This window comes from Patagioenas fasciata, chromosome 6 (assembly GCF_037038585.1).
Source record: "Patagioenas fasciata isolate bPatFas1 chromosome 6, bPatFas1.hap1, whole genome shotgun sequence".
Classification (NCBI taxonomy): Eukaryota; Metazoa; Chordata; class Aves; order Columbiformes; family Columbidae; genus Patagioenas; species Patagioenas fasciata.
In genome coordinates, this window is record NC_092525.1 from 18,053,767 (window position 1) to 18,073,007 (window position 19,241).

The 19,241-nt window shown below is 40.4% G+C and overlaps 1 protein-coding gene across 2 annotated transcripts in view; it reads right to left on the reverse strand.

Moving 5' to 3' along the window:
• Positions 1–19,241, reverse strand: part of CACHD1 (cache domain containing 1) — a 102,022-nt gene that overhangs the window by 44,043 nt on the left and 38,738 nt on the right. For both annotated transcript variants that reach the window (XM_065842352.2, XM_071810073.1), the window contains exons 3-4: positions 13,290–13,438; positions 1,694–1,800 (exon numbers count right to left, since the gene is read on the reverse strand). In XM_065842352.2, the coding sequence (XP_065698424.2) occupies positions 1,694–1,800; positions 13,290–13,438 (256 nt within the window). The remainder of the gene's footprint in view (positions 1–1,693; positions 1,801–13,289; positions 13,439–19,241) is intronic.

Sequence of the window (19,241 nt, forward strand, 5' to 3'; positions counted from 1 at the left end):
AAGATGCTCCTTTCATCAGGCAGCTTTCAAGCCGGAGGGAAGAGGAGACGCTCAAGTCTCACTGGCGAGCCAGGGCAGCAAGAGGCTCGAACACGCACTCGCTTTGTATCTGTGAGAATTTAAACCAGAAATTTAAAAAATGTTTAAGGGAAACTACAGCTTATATGTTTTCCACTACTTAAGAAGAAGGAATATTTCTTTAACACTGTTTTTTACATCCATCTTCTGCAGTAGAATGTTTTTTTACTCAAATAAAAAACATTAAGTCATTCATTCAATGCTTTGCTTTTATAACAGTGCATGACAACTTGCTTTCAAAAATTATTTTGATTAATCAACAACTGCGTGTGATTTTAAACACGAGTTGAATACAAATAAGTTGTTTGCTCGTTGTTTTTGTTTGTCTGTTTTGATAAAGAGAGAGTTTATGAGTAAAACAAAACCCAGAAAAATCAGAATAAGTGAACAAAGACTATACTGAGGATGGAAAACAACACAAATTACAGCGATGAGACACACGTCAGGAAATCAGCTGGTCTGGGGAGCACCTGCATTCAAGATGTGGTACCAGAAATGCAATGGAAAGGAACCTATGGGGACCATTCCTTTTGCTTTTTACTTTGTCTTTTTAGATTTCATTAAGACAGCAATTAAGCAGACACAGTGCAAAGCTGTAAGAAGGGACACAGTAAGAGAGGCTAGACAAAAATTTGAGGTTCTTTCATCTTATTTGTCGCAAGATCTGCAAATGCTCGGTGCATGGTGAAGGTGGAATATGGGGTCTGCCCCCTATTCAGTCAACTATTTTATTCCAAAAGACAGGAAAATTAAAATAAAACCCCACACTCTCTCAAGTCAAAATACAAACAAACAAACAAAAAAACAAACACCAAACCAAAACCACACAACAAAATCCAAAATTCATGCTAAATGAAATTCACAGTCAAAATCTACACGGTTCTCTAATGTAGAGCACTAAGGCATCCAAAAAAGTTGAAAAGATGGAACAGTTGAACAAAACTATGACTAAAAACCCTGAAATCGATGTATTAATTCAAGTTGACCAGGATGCAAAAAGAGAAAACCTTGCTGCACTGGAGGATCAAAAGCTGAATTTTCGAGGGATAAGTCCTGTGTATTTTGGTTCTGAGCGTATTTCCAGCTCCTTAAGTGTGTCAAGCAAATGCACTGACTGTCAAGATGGAAATGCCCCGACGAGGCAAAGAAAGGAAATATTTTAGGATGTCCTTATACTTTGTAGTTTCTGCCTATCGCTGCAAACACAGCCTCACATTAGCTGAACTCGGCTAGGAAGATCAGAGAAACTTCTTTGTGCAGCCCCTTCAGCGCTGCCACGACTGATGGCAAACAGACAGCACGAGCAAGGAAAGTGTCTTGGGAGAAAAAAAAAAAAAGAAACATAAAGTGCATAAACCACAACAAAATTATCCATGGTAGGCTGAAATAAAATCTTCATGACATTTTTGTAAAGTACTTAGACTGAGGGCATTACTTTAGGTATCATCTTTCAATCACGAAATCTCAAATTAAGAACAGTGTGACAGTTTCAAGGAGAAATAAAAGCGTGTTGCTATGGCAACCAATGGTAATTCTCTATGCCAAGGAAATGTTAAAGTCTGATGGAAAAAAAAAACCTACAACAGAGGAAAAAAACCCAAACCGTACTACTTACCAGAATTTAAGTCGCGTCCAGGATTGAAGGCTCTGCTATTGACAGTGGTAGACAGTCTATCGCAGCTAATGGTCCTAGAAACGTTGGTGTTAAAATTTCCATCAAATCTGAAATGACAACAACAGAATTATCAATCTAACATCGTCTATTAAATCTGCACAGCATTTGGAAATGCATCTTTTTGAAAGTTCAATGGAAAATAATTATTTTGGAAACTCATTATACATATTTTAAGGGTCTGGGCAACATTGTGACACCTAAAACTAGGAGGGATAAGCTTTATGTCTATGGAAAAAGATCTAATAGAACAATTGTAAACCTGTTTTCTGTACCAAAATTGAGGATTAACATTCCAAACAGCAGAAGGAACTTGACAGTCTGAAGTTATGTTACATTTTGGCTAGGTTAAATAAATCAATTACATTCATAGTTCTGATGCAAAAAAAAATTATAGTGCATAGTTCTAATGACTATATAATGAAACCAAGGCGTTAACAAAATTTAAATAAAAGCAGTTTTAAAGGGATACAAATAACTTGAAACACTTCTGAAGCTTTCAAGGACTCAAATGCAGATTTGTATCACATAGGTCAGTTTTTGCTGATGTTTTTGTGACTTTTGATGATATTTGACTTATGGCGTGACTATTCCAGTACTTAATAAAACCCCTTCTTTACTTCCTATCAAAGAATTTTTCTATCATCAACCCTATACCTAAGCAATGACAAAAAACTGCAAGTGAGGTCTGCATAACATCCTGTTCTGGGTGAAAAGCCTTAACCAGCCTTTCTGGCACCAAAACTGATGGGAAGCAAGTCTCGGAAAGAAACTGGGCACAGAAGGGGTTTGTTCAACACTGTCAAGGCTAAAACAGCAAATTACACAAAACAAGATACATCAAAAGACACCAAGCGACTTAATATTAATGGTGCATCACTCACTGGCTTATATCTATACATCACTCACCCAGTGCCATTTGAATGCTTCCCATTTACCTCAACACACATGTATATTATATATTCTTAATTTAGTTTCTTACTGTCAACTGCACTTAATTGCTTAAACTGCTGTTACATTTTTGCATACACATACGTATTCGTACACAAATATAGGCTATCACACAGGGGAGGCCTGAAATATCGCATGCAACAGTTGTTCTGGTTGAGGATTTTAATTGAGAAATTTCAATCAAGCAAAGTGCAATCACTTCAGATGTGGTGCCCACTAAGAATGGGAAGAGACCGGTTTTCTGGTTGTGTCATTCCAGTGTGTTTGCTGGAAGGGTTGGGGTTTGTAGACACAAACAGACAATAAAACAATGTGCTTCCAAATCATCCTCTTAAAACAACAATTAGCAGAAACAAAACCCACAGACACATGGAACTGGTTACCACAAGGAAATCTCCAGTTCTGACTACAGGAAGCAACTCTTCTTAAGCAAACCAAACCTCTCCTAATCCAGTATATTTTCTTTCAGCCCAATTCAAAATAATTTCATCCGACGGGGAGCTGCAGCTACACTGAGTCAGACAGATGTGGTATTTAGCACAGAATCATTTTGGTTGGAAAAGACCCTTAAGATCATCAAGTTCAACCATAATTTGCTGAGAGCCTCTATCTCCTGTGTTAGGGGACCTTCATAGGATGCAGGAAAATCTTATGACAGGAGGCCTGTGTGGTTGAACAGGGATCTGTTGGGTATGCTCAAGCAGAAGAGCATTGTGGCCAGGAAGGCCAATGGCATCCTCAGGTGTATTACAAGGGGGGTGGTCAGTAGATCGAGAGAGGTCCTCCTTCCCCTCTACTCCGCCCTGGTGAGACCCCATCTGGAATATTGTGTCCAGTTCTGGGCCCCTCAGTTCCAGAAGGACAGGGAACTGCTGGAGAGGGTCCAGCGTAGGGCAACAAAGATGACTAAGGGAGTGGAGCACCTCCCTTATGAAGAAAGGCTGAGGGAGCTGGGGCTCTTTAGTTTGGAGAGGAGGAGACTGAGGGGTGACCTTATTAATGTTTATAAATATATAACGGGTGAGTGTCATGAGGATGGAGCCAGGCTCTTCTCAGTGGCAAACAATGATAGGACAAGGAGTAATGGGATCAAGCTGGAACACAAGAGGTTCCACTTAAACTCGAGAAGAAACTTCTTCCCAGTGAGGGTGACAGAGCACTAGAACAGGCTGCCCAGAGAGGTTGTGGAGTCTCCTTCCCTGGAGACATTCAAAGCCCGCCTGGACACATTCCTGTGCGACCTCACCTAGGCGTTCCTGCTTCAGCAGGGGGATTGGACTAGATGATCTTTCGAGGTCCCTTCCAATCCCAAACATACTGTGATACTGTGAAGTGAAAACTAACCAAGAAAAAGAAAAATATTTGTTAGCAGGCTCAGGATCACCACCTCTGTAGGTGACTGGATCCACTTCCAGAAATTTTAGTGTTACAAAACCAGACAAATTCTCCTGGGAGGAGTTTAGGTATAATTTCCTGAGAACTTACTATTAAACTCCTTAATGATTTTCTGAATCGCAAGTAAGTAAAACAGTCTTTTATTTTATACAAATGCATAACAAAACCTCAGACATTGACCGTACGTAAACACATACATGTAACTCCTCGCTCCCCTCCGTCCCCACCTAACTCATGTAATTGTGAATTTGGTTGTCACTGAAGAAATATCTTTAATTGTGGCAGGTGCTCAACACATCCAAACCCCTCAGTGATGAGCAAAATGAAAACTACAGTGGGAACAAGAACAGGCAAGACAACTCCTTGCTCTACACAAGGTCCTGGGGTTCCTCACTGGATGCAGATGTTGGTGCTTTGGCATTTTATCCAGAACAGCATCATCATCAGTGTTCCGTCAGAGCTGGTGGTTTGATTCAACACTTAGCGTGGGGCCAAGAGCTTTTGATGATCTTCTGCATCATTCACATTCTTTGTGGCAAGGAAGAGAGAGAGAAAAAAACAGATGGACAGGCAGACAGAAAGGCCTCTTCTCCTCTTGCTCAGAGCCCAACCCATCAGGTTGGAAGACGAAGTAGAGACTCTATGGCAGACCCAAAAGCAGCCAAGCCGTGACCATGTGGAGCTCCACGTGGGCTCAGCCACTCTGCTGGGAGTTGCTGCTTGAAATCATTGGCAACCTGCTCTGAAAACTCCCCAAAGTCGTCTCTACTGAGGAAAAGACTCGACGCTTTGCAGGACCGCAGATCTCGGATCAAGGCTGTGGCTTTTCCTATCTCCATTAAAATGTAACTGCCTCAAAAAACTACAGCTCCTACTAATCCAAGCAAAAATGTTGTTGATTTTTTTGTTGGCTAAAGAATCTTAAGACTAAGATTGATTGATAAAGGTTGGGTTTCACAAAAACCATGTTTATCTTTGAGCAAAACCAGATGGAGAAGAGCTAGAGGCTGCAAATTAAGCATCTCCACGCTAAAGAAATATTTCCGAGGAATACTCAAGAACAAACTCTTAGGGAAAGATAACGACTTTTCAGGATGTTAGCTAATTGTCCCAGTGCTCCCATCAAAATCTATTAGTGATGGCAACAGGATACCTTGTTAGCAACTGACATTATTCATGTCTCAGAACACAGGCAGTCAATGCTGGGGTTTAATTCAAAATCATATGGAATATTCCTCTCGATTTTATTTTATGCCGAAAGTCATCGCTCACACTTACCCAAAGCGATACGTGCACCCTGACACGCAGTTCTCGCACTGCCCAAACTACTCGTTTTAAATCACCCAGTAGAAAGGTTTTATGTATCTTGATTCAAAATGTTGAGTGCATTGCTATGTCACTTCTTCATACACACAAAGTTGCCAAGCTGAATTTCAGGTCTCTTGGTCATGATAAATATTAACAGGGGGTTTCAGGCAGAAGAACACCAGGCCCAATTCTGGCATGCCTTCAATAAAGGCAAAAATAAAGTTATTATTCTTACCCACCATGGGTGCTCCTGCAGCCCCAACTGATTGCCACGGGGATCAGTGTTTCTGCCATAAACGCCCCATTCACATCGCTCTTTTTACTGGACCATGTCAAAGCACTTCAAATGCAAAAATCAACAAAGCACCTCGGCTTTTCTCAGCAAGCAAGTATTATGTTACCCATCAGGCAAATGAAGACATAGGTGCCTAAATCATCTGCAGTAGAGCTGGGAAAGGAAAGAAAGAAATTCCTGCAGCCCAGTCAGTCCTCCTTCTTTTGCTACAGCACACAAGTAGCAAAAAGAGAATACAGTTAATGGGAAAGAGATATAAATACAATATGCAGAAGAAGAATTGTTTTAAACCCCATAAATTAATGACCAGCCCTCAGACAGACCTGTCATCTCCAGACCGGGCTATGTGGGATACCTACTGCAGATGGCTCTTCTGGAGCAGTTTGCCTTAAAACTGACTCTTGACACCTTGCAATGGAGTGTATTTTTAAAGCATGACTGGTTCCACAATATAAGGACCTCGAAACAAGACCAGTTCCCATCACAAATGAATACGCTCAAAAACAACATTACCAGAAAATGGACAAAGGCAGCACTGTGGCAAATTTATATTACAACATTTGTGATCATTCTAATTACAGTGGAAAATTTTCCATGTGTTTCTTTTGGGTGCCTCTAAGTCATTTCAATTTCGAATGTACTATTAAGCTATTTGCCAATATTCAACAATAAAAGCTAAAGCCTCAACACTGCCATGTGGCATTTATGCTAAATGCTTATATTCTTGGCTATAACTGGTGGTTTTACTTTTACTATGATGTATTTACACCTTGCACGTTTCCCACACAAGTTTCAAACTGTACAAATCTTCCCATCACTTGCTTTGGAAGAATTTAAAAAAAAAAATCAAAAACATTAATAATTTAAGATTTGTAGACAAGCATTGATTACCACCCTTTCTCTGCACAAATGAGACTTAATTTTTCCCACTGTCTCCCACTTTGCTGGCAGCACAACTATGAACCAGGTGGACGATAGCAACGATGTCCAACCGAGGCCCTCCTGGAGGTTCAGCCCAAATTGTTGTAGGTGGTCACACCAACACTTGGGAAGTCCAAAATAACAATAAAAAAACAACAAAACCTGTGCTTAGATGTAATTAGTTTTTGTTCTTACTTAAATGAGAGCAAAAGCCATTGGCTGAAATTCAGTTTCAAGACAGGCCCCCTCACCTCATTCCCCTTTCCCTGCCTCTCTCCAAAAAGGCTTTTCCTTCTGGATTCACTTTAATGAACAACCAATCGAAGCTGCATCCCGAGGGAGCAAACAGAGCCGCGACTCCCACTTTGATCTCCTCCCCATGGAGAAACGCGCTCCCTGCCTTGCTTGCAAGATGTTCACTTGATTGACGTCGGCTCTGATGTGCAAACCGCTTTGAACTTCAGACATTGAATTCCCATCGGGCCGAGCTCATTTTTATTCTCCTTCAACAGGATTTACAAGCAGGAGATCAGCAAGTGTAGAAGATAAAATAAATTTGCAGGGGCTTTGAATCTTACATCAAAACAGCGCTCAAGTGAGTTCCAATTGGATTTTGTTCGGCCTGAATTTACAGTGTAAATCAACCTCTTTTGTACAGTTTCAGTTTAGGGAAAAATGAGGGAGTTGCAGATAAATATGACACTGGAGCAGCAACCAAGGGGTTCTCATTGTTTTTAGGCTCATTTCTTTCCCTCCCTTTCTGCCCAAACAAATTTAAAGCTCATTTTAGTATGCAAATGGAATTACATAAGTTCATTGAAAATTCATAATTTCCTTTGAAATTCACATCTAGGCGTGTTTTCTTGATTGTGAGGCAAGATTTTCACTCATACTTTACATACTTCCCACTGCATCTAAACAGACTGCTGGAAAACGACGATTTTATGAATAAATTCAACAGGAAAAGCAACTGATGATTCAGTTAATCAGTTTCTTCTGGGAAGTTATTCCAGTTATTTCAACTACTGCTTGAAAAAGTCAAAGCAGACGCGCTCTCAGGTATAAAGATGTAAAAATTGGGAGGAGGACTGCAAACCAGCCACACAAACTATTCCAAAACCCACCTTTTCATGAGGAACTTGGCCACATTCGTGAAGTAAAATGTTCAAGAGAGCAATTTCCTAAACACCTGCTACGGTTTAGGGACGCGACAAGGTCACACCAAGACGAGCACCATGCACGCTCTCTACATTTTCATAAACCCACGTGCATTACCATCATCTGATTCTCTGCAAGAACAGCAAATATACATCTTAAATCTCCTTTAGTTCGGCCCACCTGCCCCTCCTGTGCAAGTGCAGCTCTGCAGATACTGCAGCAACTGAAGGAACTGGATGGGATTCCCGTTATCTCCCACTTAACTGCTCCGGAGAGGGAAGATAAACACCGAAAGAGCTGCGATAAAACCGAACCGCGTTAGCAAATATTTAACCATCTGTTTAAAAGAGAAAAAAACAGACCACTTCTGAAGGTGGTATCACAGTCAGGGAGTAAATGATTTTCAAAAATAGGTTTGTAAACTCACTTAGTCAAACAGTGCCTATTAACATTTGTAACGCAACACTGCCAAGTAGTATGTTTTACTAACAAATATTTCTCCATCCCGTCTCCTTTCACAAATTTAGATAAATGCATTCCCTAAGCTCTTATCAGCATCGTAAATAAAGAAGAAAAATACATTTCCAGCCACACTGAAAAAGATATTCCAGCAGTAGAAGCAGGAGCACTAATGAAGGCAGCTGCGTGTTTCCTCACAAATTCATCTGAATAAGAAGCTATAGCCTCTTTTTTGGTGATCTTACTGCAGATGTGCAGGGGTTTCTATGTCCAGAAACCACTGGAGTGCGCTCCATGGCACCTGTTCTGTGACGTACATTTTCCACCATGCCTTCACTTGTACGTGTGTGAACATAGAACTATATAAAGCTACTTTCCTACAAGAGCCAGCCAGCCTCAATCACAGCTTCTCCCAAAAAAAGGCAACTTGAACACTCAAGCATTACCCATATTATCAGACTTACCCTTTCCTTTTGCATGGCAAGAGTGATTTTCTTTCATCTGCAAATATTCACTATAAAACAACTAATTGATCTGCGTGTTGCCATCCAGTTCGACACTATCTTTACGGAGAAAGATTTTCAGGTTGTCATTCACGAGTCAGATCACTTGCAGGCCTGCAAAGTTACAACCCCCCACAAATCTAATGCTTCCAAACCCATTTCCCAAAACTCGTTTCTTAAGTCCCTATTTAGACACTTTTCTCAACGGACACATATCCCATAAGTTCCCAGGGAAGGTGCAGGGAAGCTGCAGGTGCTCAGTACTTTTGATAAATAACCACTGTTTATTCTTTCTCTTCCCTCTTGCTGACACTCTCCTATAGCCCCATCCGCACCCCACGCACATCAAGCCATTTCAAGAACTCCTAATGACCTACCCAGGGCTTTCTTGGGAACGAAGCATCTCAGGCATGAGGTATTTATCCTCTAAAGAAGGAAAATGCTTTTAACTAAAACATTGTCTTGTAAATAGCCACCCAGTTCAATTGTGACAGGGAATGTCTGCATGAAATCTGTTTCTCATGTTTTTTTCAACAGCTTTTATTAGTGAGAAAACACAATGACTTTTCCAGCAGGGGTTTCTTCAAGGATGAGAAGGTGCATAACACTTGACATCCATTTTCCTTATCTCCCATCAGTTTACCCATCCGTTTGGCTCAGAGCTCACAGCTCTTTATCCATATTAACTGTGTCTGGTTGGAGTGATGCCCTTGGCAGCTGCTCTGGGAAAGGAGCAGGGCCCTGTGTCCAACCTCATGGACACAGATATTGCCCAGATCCATCTACACAAGCACATGCTTAAACACTCTGCTAAACCAGATGAACCAAGAGTATGATTAAATGTTGAATTAAGGCCCATGGAAAAATCCCTGGCCTAAGCCGCTCAATAGCCACTAACTGCACTGCTTCGAGCTGGTTTTGCACATTCTGATTTATTTATTTTCACCGCTTTCCAAAGCAAGGTAGTTCCACTGCACAAACCTGCCCTGGTGGAGGGAACAAACACACGATTGCTGGTACTTACCCCAGTTAGGCTGGTGTATGTTGGGTACAATACTGCAACTGAAAGCACGGTCAGGCTATTAATTTTAATCTGGAATTAGTCACTATGGACTGGAATCACAGTTACATGGAAACTTACTCATTTGGGCTCTTCACTGTAAAAGCCAAAACCACACAATGGCAATAAAATAAATACTGTTTTCCTTGTCATATCTCACCACTCAACTAAACGAGCAATTTAAATGTCAAGTTCATTTTATATCCCAGTTGGTGCTTTGCTAGTCCTATTTTGTATTGTTTGTAGCCACCAGGTATGGTATTCTCACAGTTTATTTTGACCAACACGGCAAACTGTCTTCTAAGCCAACGCTCAGAGTTTCACGATAAATACAAGCAAATACAAGGCCACACATGGATCATTTTCCGAACGCTAACAATAAATATACACTAAATAGATACCAAGCCATCAAAAAACCCTCAGAACAAATCTTCTCTCTCCACAATAGTTCATTACTTCTACTTTACATCGATGGTGCAAATACTTTCCCACATAATTTTTCCAAAACAAACCCAAACTCGCTGCACTCCTAAAGCAGCACCACTAACTTAGACAGGGGTATAAAGGCTCATGGAGGAATTGTCTGACCATATGCAGTACCCCCAGATTTACAAACGCCATCATGCATTTAGAGGCTGAACACCACATGATAAACAACCTTAAATATTGGGGGACATGCCTTTAAATCTACCTTAAAAATATAGCCTGAAGATACTGTGCTTCTGACACTGTTCTTGCACCAAATGTTTACTCAAGTGAAGAGGCCACATGATGAAATACCTCCCTACACCAAGAAAAAGAACACACAGAGCTAAGCAGTTGTAACACAGATATTTCACAACCCTCCCGGAAGAAAAACCATAGCCCTAAGGACACACACATTTTCAGTTACAATTTAAAGCAAAGTATTTCCTGAAAACAGCAAATAGTACAGACAACTGTGTCTTTTTCAATGTGATCTCTTCTACAGCAGCAGCTAATAAACGTTCTAAAGCAAACTATTCTAATTACTGTTGCTCTAACTCCAGGACACTTCTGCCCAACACTAAGACACATCTTTTAAACACCAAGCATAAGCTGTCACCAGCAAAACCACACCTAACTTAACCCCTCACTGGTGCAGACCTCTTCACAGCCAGACCAAGTTAGTCCAAATTTAAAGGTGGAAGCAAGTAAATCAATAGTCTTCAAAACACAATAAAAATATCCAGGAGGGAGATACTTGTGTCTATGTTTTACAAGTAAGTCCTAAATCCATGTTCAAACACATACATAAATTCCGCAAAACCTGACAATTAAGGTAGGTATCTTATCTTTTAGTACTTTCTGCCCAAAATCTCAGTTTATGTATCTCTTTGGACAAAAAAAAGCGCTCTCAGTGATTTCAGTTTCGCCTGCCAGCAAAGACACTTGCCCTGCACGCTGCTTTTCCCCCTTTAACCAGGCTGAGAGGTGCCCAAGGGGGATCCTGACAAGCATCTAATCTTTTAATTTAAACAGAAAGCTTCTGCTTAGAAAAAGGTTATCCCATTTTTGAGATTTCTATTAAAAATTAATCTCTTTTCCGGAGATGTGGGGATATGAGGACGAGCTTTTGTGGTAGCTGACGACTTTGAGCAGAAGCACTTAGACAACAGGATAATTAACAAAGCACAAGACCAATAACAACTTTGAAGTTAAGTTTCACAAGAGAAACACGTTTTTACATTTTTTCTTTGTATGACTTGCAGCCAATTTCCTACAGACAGCAGTGGGTGTATTTCAGAAGGTCTGATAAGCTGCCATTCTTCAACCACATACACTCGACTGCGTCTCACTGAAGTGCCATCCAGAAGATCCCACAGACTGATAGACTGGTCTGGGAACCACTTTAGCAGATTTAATATTATCAAGCCAAGTAACTTAATAAGGAGAGTCATATTGTAGAGCCTGAATGAGGAGCTCTGCAAATAGAACATTCACCTCTCTGCTTTGTCAGCTGTGACTTCCGATTCGTTTTTCTCAAAGCACTTACTGTGAAGGATCCTTATGCAAGTCCACCATGGGCAAAGACATTTCTAGAGGACTTCCAAGCTAGGGAATTTTGGAGGACAAAGTGAAAGGAAATTCATGAAAGTTCCCAGACTAAGAGAAGACCTCTCTTTTTTTTTAATGAGAAATGATGCAATACTGACAAGGGGGTTATAAATCTCAATTCGTCCTTCTCTTCACCCCTTGCTCGGAAGGTGCTACTGGTTCCTGCACAGAGAGATCAGAGGGCAGATAGATTTGCATCCTCAACCGATTCTGGACCTTTCTGCTAACGCTGTTGACAGTTTGGCCGCTGAGCACCAAATGCACCAGGAACTGCATCGAGAGCACTAAATCTACCCACACCCCGCAGCAAGGGACCCCGTTCTTTGGGGCCACCTGAGCCTTAACCCCACCCAGAGTTCTCACTTTGATGTCAATCCAGACAAACACAAAAGAAGCAAGTGGTCTTTTTCTCCAGCCACAGATTCATACCACATATTTGAATGCAGGGAATATTTTAAATCCTTACATAAACAAAGGTTGATGCCGTACTTCAGAAGAGATGAAAGCACACTGTCATTAAAGGAAGGGCTGTCTTACTGAGCTAGATCGCAGAAACTGCTTTTCATATTTATTACCCAAGTTACCTTCCTCTCTCTAAAGTGGTTTTAAATCAGGCCGAGATATAAACAATGAAAATCTACTCTGTAATCAGGCTTTGCATAAACTGAAAGTTACTCCTCTTCTAGCACATATGGAGGTGAATGTTTAAAATGTTGAGCATTTAAAAGAAATTATTACACTTCTGCTGGAAAAATCAGACCATGTATCACACCTTCCTACAATTAGGAAAGCCAAAGAAGTTTCTTCAAATACGCAATAAAATAAAACATGATTAAAGACGACCAATTGCCTGGACTTAGACCATTCAAAGCTCCTGTATTTAAAACCAAACCAAACTGAAAATGAACAAATTTAATTTCCAAGCAATGTCCTCAGTTTCAGCAGTATGTCAACCTGATTAAACTGTAATGCAATTGTTAGCATGTGATGTACTAACCAACTCGTGATGTTGGTTACTGCACTTCAAAGGAAAAAAAAATACGTCCCATGACCAGCTTCAGCAGAGTTATTCAGGGTGAGCAGTGTCTTGATGCAAAAGCAGTATCTTGGGTATAGACAGACTCCTTTTGTTAAGAAGACTATTCCATGCAATTAGGAGCTGAACAAACTATTTTCCTTTTTGTTTCATTTTACAATCCATCACAGCTGAGTCCCAGTTCTTGTTTAGAGCTCCTCATTAAACGTGTGCACAGCAGAAATGTAAAAGAACATGAGGACAAGAAGCACCTTTGGAGTATTGTCTTCCCCCTTTTTCAGAGTTACCATGAAAATACAAGCTATTTTGCAAATAAATCACCTTGTTCCTTCACATATTAAGTGACAGACCAAGTAATTTCAGAATTTAATACTCACTCCATCATAGATGGTGGAATGGTACAGCAGTCCTGGATTGCAGTCAAGGGCGATGTGAGATGAGCCGTATATGATGCTTCCACCACTTGTTTGTTACGATTCACAACATCCAAGTAACGGTTAAATTTTTCACGAATTTTTTTTGCCAACTGAAAAAAAAAAAAAAGAAAATATGAAAATTAAGCCTGTTTCTCTGTATTATCCCGTTCCTTATTAACCAAATTAAACCGTAAGTCAAAACTGCATATGTTAAAGGTAAGAGTTGTCTGCTTTGCTCATTGTACTCCTAGTTTGGTGGCTTAAGCCCTGTGAAGTCAAGTAATTAATACAATTGGCAACAGAAAGCAGTCTATACAAAAAAAGATAAAATACAATTGCCATCTAGCAACAGGTACTTGAACAGAGAGGTTTTCAAGTAAGACCGGTGAAATTTCCATTTTATCAAATTTCCCTTTCATCAGGAACTGAGACCTGGACGTTACTCTGCCTGTGCTGCTGGCTCCCCACTGAATCCCCACATCCCCAGTATGATGCTCTTGCAAGGCCTGACGAGGACATGATGGAGACTAAAATATACAGGCCACAAGTCAATTTTAAGAAGTTTTATCAATGCACACTTAAGGAAAGCCCAAGTAAGAGTATTTCAGAAGACGTCACCGACAGAGAAATCTCTGACTGCTGCAGGAGCAAAGAGCCAGCAGCACATCTGCCGCTGCACTGAGTCTGTTCAGGGAAAAAAAATCAGGATCCAGGCAACCCCAAACCCCAGGAGTATTTCTCTGTTCACAAACAGCCTCCTCAGTTAGGTGGATCTGAGCAGAAATAGTTCACAGCTTCTTTCATGTAGTTCTCCTCAGTGAGATTTGAGCAAAATAATCCATCCCAGTACTTGTTTTTTTTTCTTTGTATCCCCTGGTGCTTTCCTGGGGGCAGCACAGGCTCTCAGCTCAGCATCTTCCCAGGGATTTTCTTCACCGATCTAGCAGCTCACTGTGGCCAGTCATCAGCCACAACAGTTTTAATTACAAACTTGAACAACAAAATGAAAGATCTGTAATTGTCATTATATTATAACAGTAAGAAAATAATCACAATCGCCTGCACAAGTGAAATTCTTCCACAAGCAGACACTTAGAAATCAGGACAAGGTTTAGAAGTTACACTATTACTTGTAAGAACAGATGATTGTATTTCTGTCCTTTCACAAAGTGAAAACTAACAGACTGTCATTCCTCCCCAGCAAATCTCAGGCCTTTAAAAAAAAAAAAGCATCTAATTTTAGAAATAGAAAATTGGGCACTTCAGTCCTTCTCTTTAAATGCTTCTTAAAAATAAAAATTAAAAATAAAATCAAAGAATATTTGCAATATTGAGTACTTGGCAGGTTGCAGTCGGTGTGACACAGCATGGGCCAAGCGAAGCTGCTGCTCTGTCAGATAAGAGCTCGTTTGTCTCTAGTTCATTAGGCACTTCGCAACCAGCCTCACTAATGACTGTGCAGGGGAAAATTAGAAGGGAAAATATTGTGGCTGTTATTTGAGCAAACGTGACAGTAAACACAGTTACTAGGAAGCATCAGGTTTTACAAGAAACATTTATTGAGACTTTTGCCCCGGTCTTTCATTCCAAGTGAGAAATTAATGAAATGGATCAGGCACATATAAAATTTACTCCAGCACATTTGGTATCCTTTTCACACCAACATATTGACTACGCTTAATCATCCACCAGACGCATCATAAGAGAAAGAGAATCATCTCTAAGCAATATACCGCACTATTGGATACTCAGTCCATTTTGCATCTCTGCACTTTTATCAGAGCTGAATTTAGCTCGTTAATTCATAATACTCATCTCTGCTGCTCTCTGTGTGCTCAAACTCTATGGGGATGACTTAATGCTGCCACTACATTTGTGTGCTGAGAAACGCAGCTGGTTGCTCCGCATCCCCTGGACTGACAAATGTCTTTCCTAACTATTATTAACAGGACATTTCATCATTATTTACTTCGTTATGCGAATAACGAGGCTCACACTGATAACGGCAATGCTTTTGCCTCCATTGTTCCCAGCAAATGCTGCAGCCCAACAACAGGTCTCCTAGGAGCACAGGTTTTAATAGGACCTTGCTCAAATGACTTGCAGAATTATACCTAATTAGTTTTGTAGAATGATTTATCACCAAGGCACCAGAGGACTACTAGTGGTCTCCTCCATGTTAGGCATCCAACACTAGTAAATTGCTCCCAGTTGTTCAATAATAAGCTGCTAGGTAGTTCTTTTTCTATTTTCCGGTAAGCTTTTTTTTACAACTGTACTGCTCAAATTGTCCCTGAGAAGTGCATTCTTCTGGAGGGTCTCGAACATACATGAGCCAGATTTCCTAAATTGAAGCATTTAAGGTTCATGGTTACCCAGTTCCTCTCTCAGTTTGGGCAAATGAAATACCTGTACTTGAGCACCATGTAAATGAGATACTTGAATCTACACAATTCCTTCTTGCTTCGCGTACCTGAAGTCACAAAAAGGGGAGAGAGCTTAATTTTGCAGAAAAAAAGGACCACACAACCATCATTAGCAGTAACAACATGAACATGGAGCATCAGAGCAAAAGGACTCTAGTTAGGAATCGCTGCTTTTCTCTGATAAACAAGCACTGTACAAGATGAGGTTTTGGTGTTGATGAGTTTTCACCTTCCAAGTTGAACGATAAAATCACCCCACAGCCTTTGAGTTTTATCCTGCCATGTGGAGTCTGGAGATCCGACACAGCTGTTTTTCAGAAGATCCCATAGGTCAGAACCTGACAAAAAGCAAATGCTCAGTACCTGAACTGCATCTCCCATCTAAAAACCTCTGAAAGGCTCAAAGTCTTTTTTTTTACTTTTATTAAATGGGTTCCAACTCATCAGTCAGGGCAGAGACACAAGGGACCTGGTATGTCCCAGAGCTACACAGACATTTTTCCCGGCCCATGGACATGAGCGTGGTTGGAAGAACTGAGTTTGTCTCATCTGAAGTGCCTTAAAAATCATGTCCTCTGACAGCAAGGGAATACTCCCAATGGCCAAAAACACTTCAAAAACAGCTAACTCAAAAATTCACCAGTGGCACCATGATCCAAAAGCAATTTTCCATTGAAAATTGCTTACAATGAATAAATCACATTACGAACCTAAGGGTAACACACCAATCAGCTGAAAAATGACTAAAACCAAATGGTCCTAATTCATCAAATCAAGAAGTATAAGCTGGATAAGGCCTAACAAAACTAACTTAATTTTTCTTCCATAGTTGGGCTTCACTGGAGCGCAAAAAACCATGACAGTGAACAGGCATTCCAGTTCCCAGTGATTAAAACAACAGCAAAAAAATAATACATGCTTCCCAGCTCCTCACTGATGCTCATGCACACACACATCATTAGCTCAGAAACATTATTCAGTTTGCAAAGTGATGTGCTCAGTTGCTGGAGCCTGTCACAATAAAAGCTGCAGGCTTAAATCAGCTTCTCATTTTTCTAAATTAAAAAAATAAGTTTATAAGCAAAAGATCACTATTTTTTCCAACATATACCCTCATTTTTTAGTCTGCCCAGAGCTGAGTAGCTGTTGCATGCTGATGGATGCAAGACCCACACCACGCTCGTTACAAAACCTCATAATGAATGGACCGAGCTTTGAACTATGAAACCATCCTAATGTAATTGTTCAAAACATTTTTAAGGCAAAATGGAAAATCGTGTCCCAAATCAGGCTCAGAAAAGGGGGGGCAGCTCCCATCCCACACTCGCTATTCCCTTGGGGAGGTGACTGACGTTTCCTGCTCCCACAGAAATGCTCCATTTCACCCATTTTAATGGAGACTCGACTAAATCCGGATACCTTGAGACTGACATAAAACGCTGTTACCAAGTTAATTCTCAAAGTGCTCTTCACCTCATTTTAAAAACAAAGCCTTGCTTGGCATTCCTCTCATCTTTTTTCAGACTTGTGTATTTTTCTCCTTAATTTTAAGGAACCAAACAATAAGAAATGAGTGCTGGCAGTGAACAATGCAGCCATTAGCTCTATTTTTCTGTATTTTGGGGGCTTTTTGGCAGCTGCAGTCTGCAGACAGGTTGGACGGTACCACCTGTTCCAATGACGGCAGCACCCCTGGGTAATGTGTTTCAATCGGCACCGGCCCCGCCGACAACCTTTCATCGCAACATCACTGAGCTCCTCTAATTTTCCCAGAGACATTTGCCTCATTTGCATCACTCCCTTGAGCTTTTATTTCAAGCTTCATTCCCCTCAAAGCTCTGAAGTCTCTTCTCTTTTCAGGGAGCGCTGAGGGAAAGCAGAGCTCCAAGGTCACGTTTTATTGCTGGCTGTGTCTTGAAAGCCAAGATATTTTTAATGTTTTCGAGACTGTATATAAAATATGTATCAATGAGGTTGACGGGCACAGATGCCGTAACGGGCTCACAGACTTGAATTCAACACTGCTGGGCTCCTTGAAAAGTATTGAGTTAGTATTTATATTTTTAAATCCCCTGTGAACCAGAAGAACCTGGAATGAAAGTCTCTCTCTCCATCATCCACTCCTCCTGCTGTATCACAACTTAGTGCTACTGTGCCCCCACAGATTCCCATTACAGAAAATTGTTAATAACTACTGTTTTACCTCACAATTCTGTTCCTGAACCTCCCGACTAACTTTGACTTCTTAGCAGCTCACAGCAGATTTATATAAAACTGATTCTCTGGGTTATTGCTATTTTTATCCATGATAATTATGCTCTGAATGAGCTAGAAAGAACACGAATGACAGTCTTCTAGCTCTAAACACAGGAGTTAAACAGAGAGAGGAATAAATTTATAAAGGAAAAACCTAACGACAAAAGGCATATGTCACTGCTTGCACAGTCACTAATTCTAAATCAAAATCCTCCCTCTGTCCCTGTCCTTCCCAGCCTTCAAACAGGAGTGAATATTCCCAGGAATATTCCAGCAAGGCAATTTTCAGCTGACACAGGCATATTTACAATTTACTATCTCAACTAATTTAATTACTTTATTTGCCATGGCTTCTTTCCTCAGGGTGCATGGACTGACAGAAATAGAAGAAATGATGATTAATTTCTGTCTGCAGAGATGTTGCTGTTGCTGTGCTCAAAGTTCTCTGTCAGAATTCGATGTATCAAGGCTTTTCTGCCTGAAGCTGGTAAATGTGCTCAAAACAGTGTCACTGTCCCCTCCTTGGAGCCCAGTTTCAATTCCTCTGTATGGCAGAAACCAGATGCGGGGCAGGACACTGAACACACGTCGACTTGCTTGAAAATGGCCAATCTAGATTTTCCCCTAATAAAACCAACCATCTTCCACTGTATTATTATTTATATCACTAGTTCACACTGCTACATTTCACATTGTATGCGAGTTCCCTGATATTGAAATAACTCACAGCAAAGCAATCAAAGTTATTTTTGGCAACCACCATCCAATTATTAATAACCTGTTCAAGGCAAAAAAAGGTTTGATCTGTTATGTACAATAGTAATTCTATGGCTGTAGACCTTAAAAGCGTAAACAGTTTAATGTCAAAAGGTAAACCACTCCTTGTGTGGCATGAAGAAAGTGTATTAAATAGTGAGGCCTGAAGGTCAACAGCTGTAGTTTTTCACATTCTCAACCAACTGAAAGCCATTATTTACACAGTTTGATATAGACACACAAAAAAACCCAAAAAAAACAACAACAACAACAACAAAAAAAAAAAAAAAAAAAAAAAAAAAAAAAGAAAGAAAAAATCCCCCCCTACAACAATTCAGTGGTCTGGCAGAAAAAAATCCCAGCTGACATAAAATTCTAATTAATTGCCTTTGGGTATCAGTTGCTAAGAAAATCTTAATGAATGACAAAACCAGGAATGAGCGACAGGGGATTTAATTTGCTTACATTTGTTTGC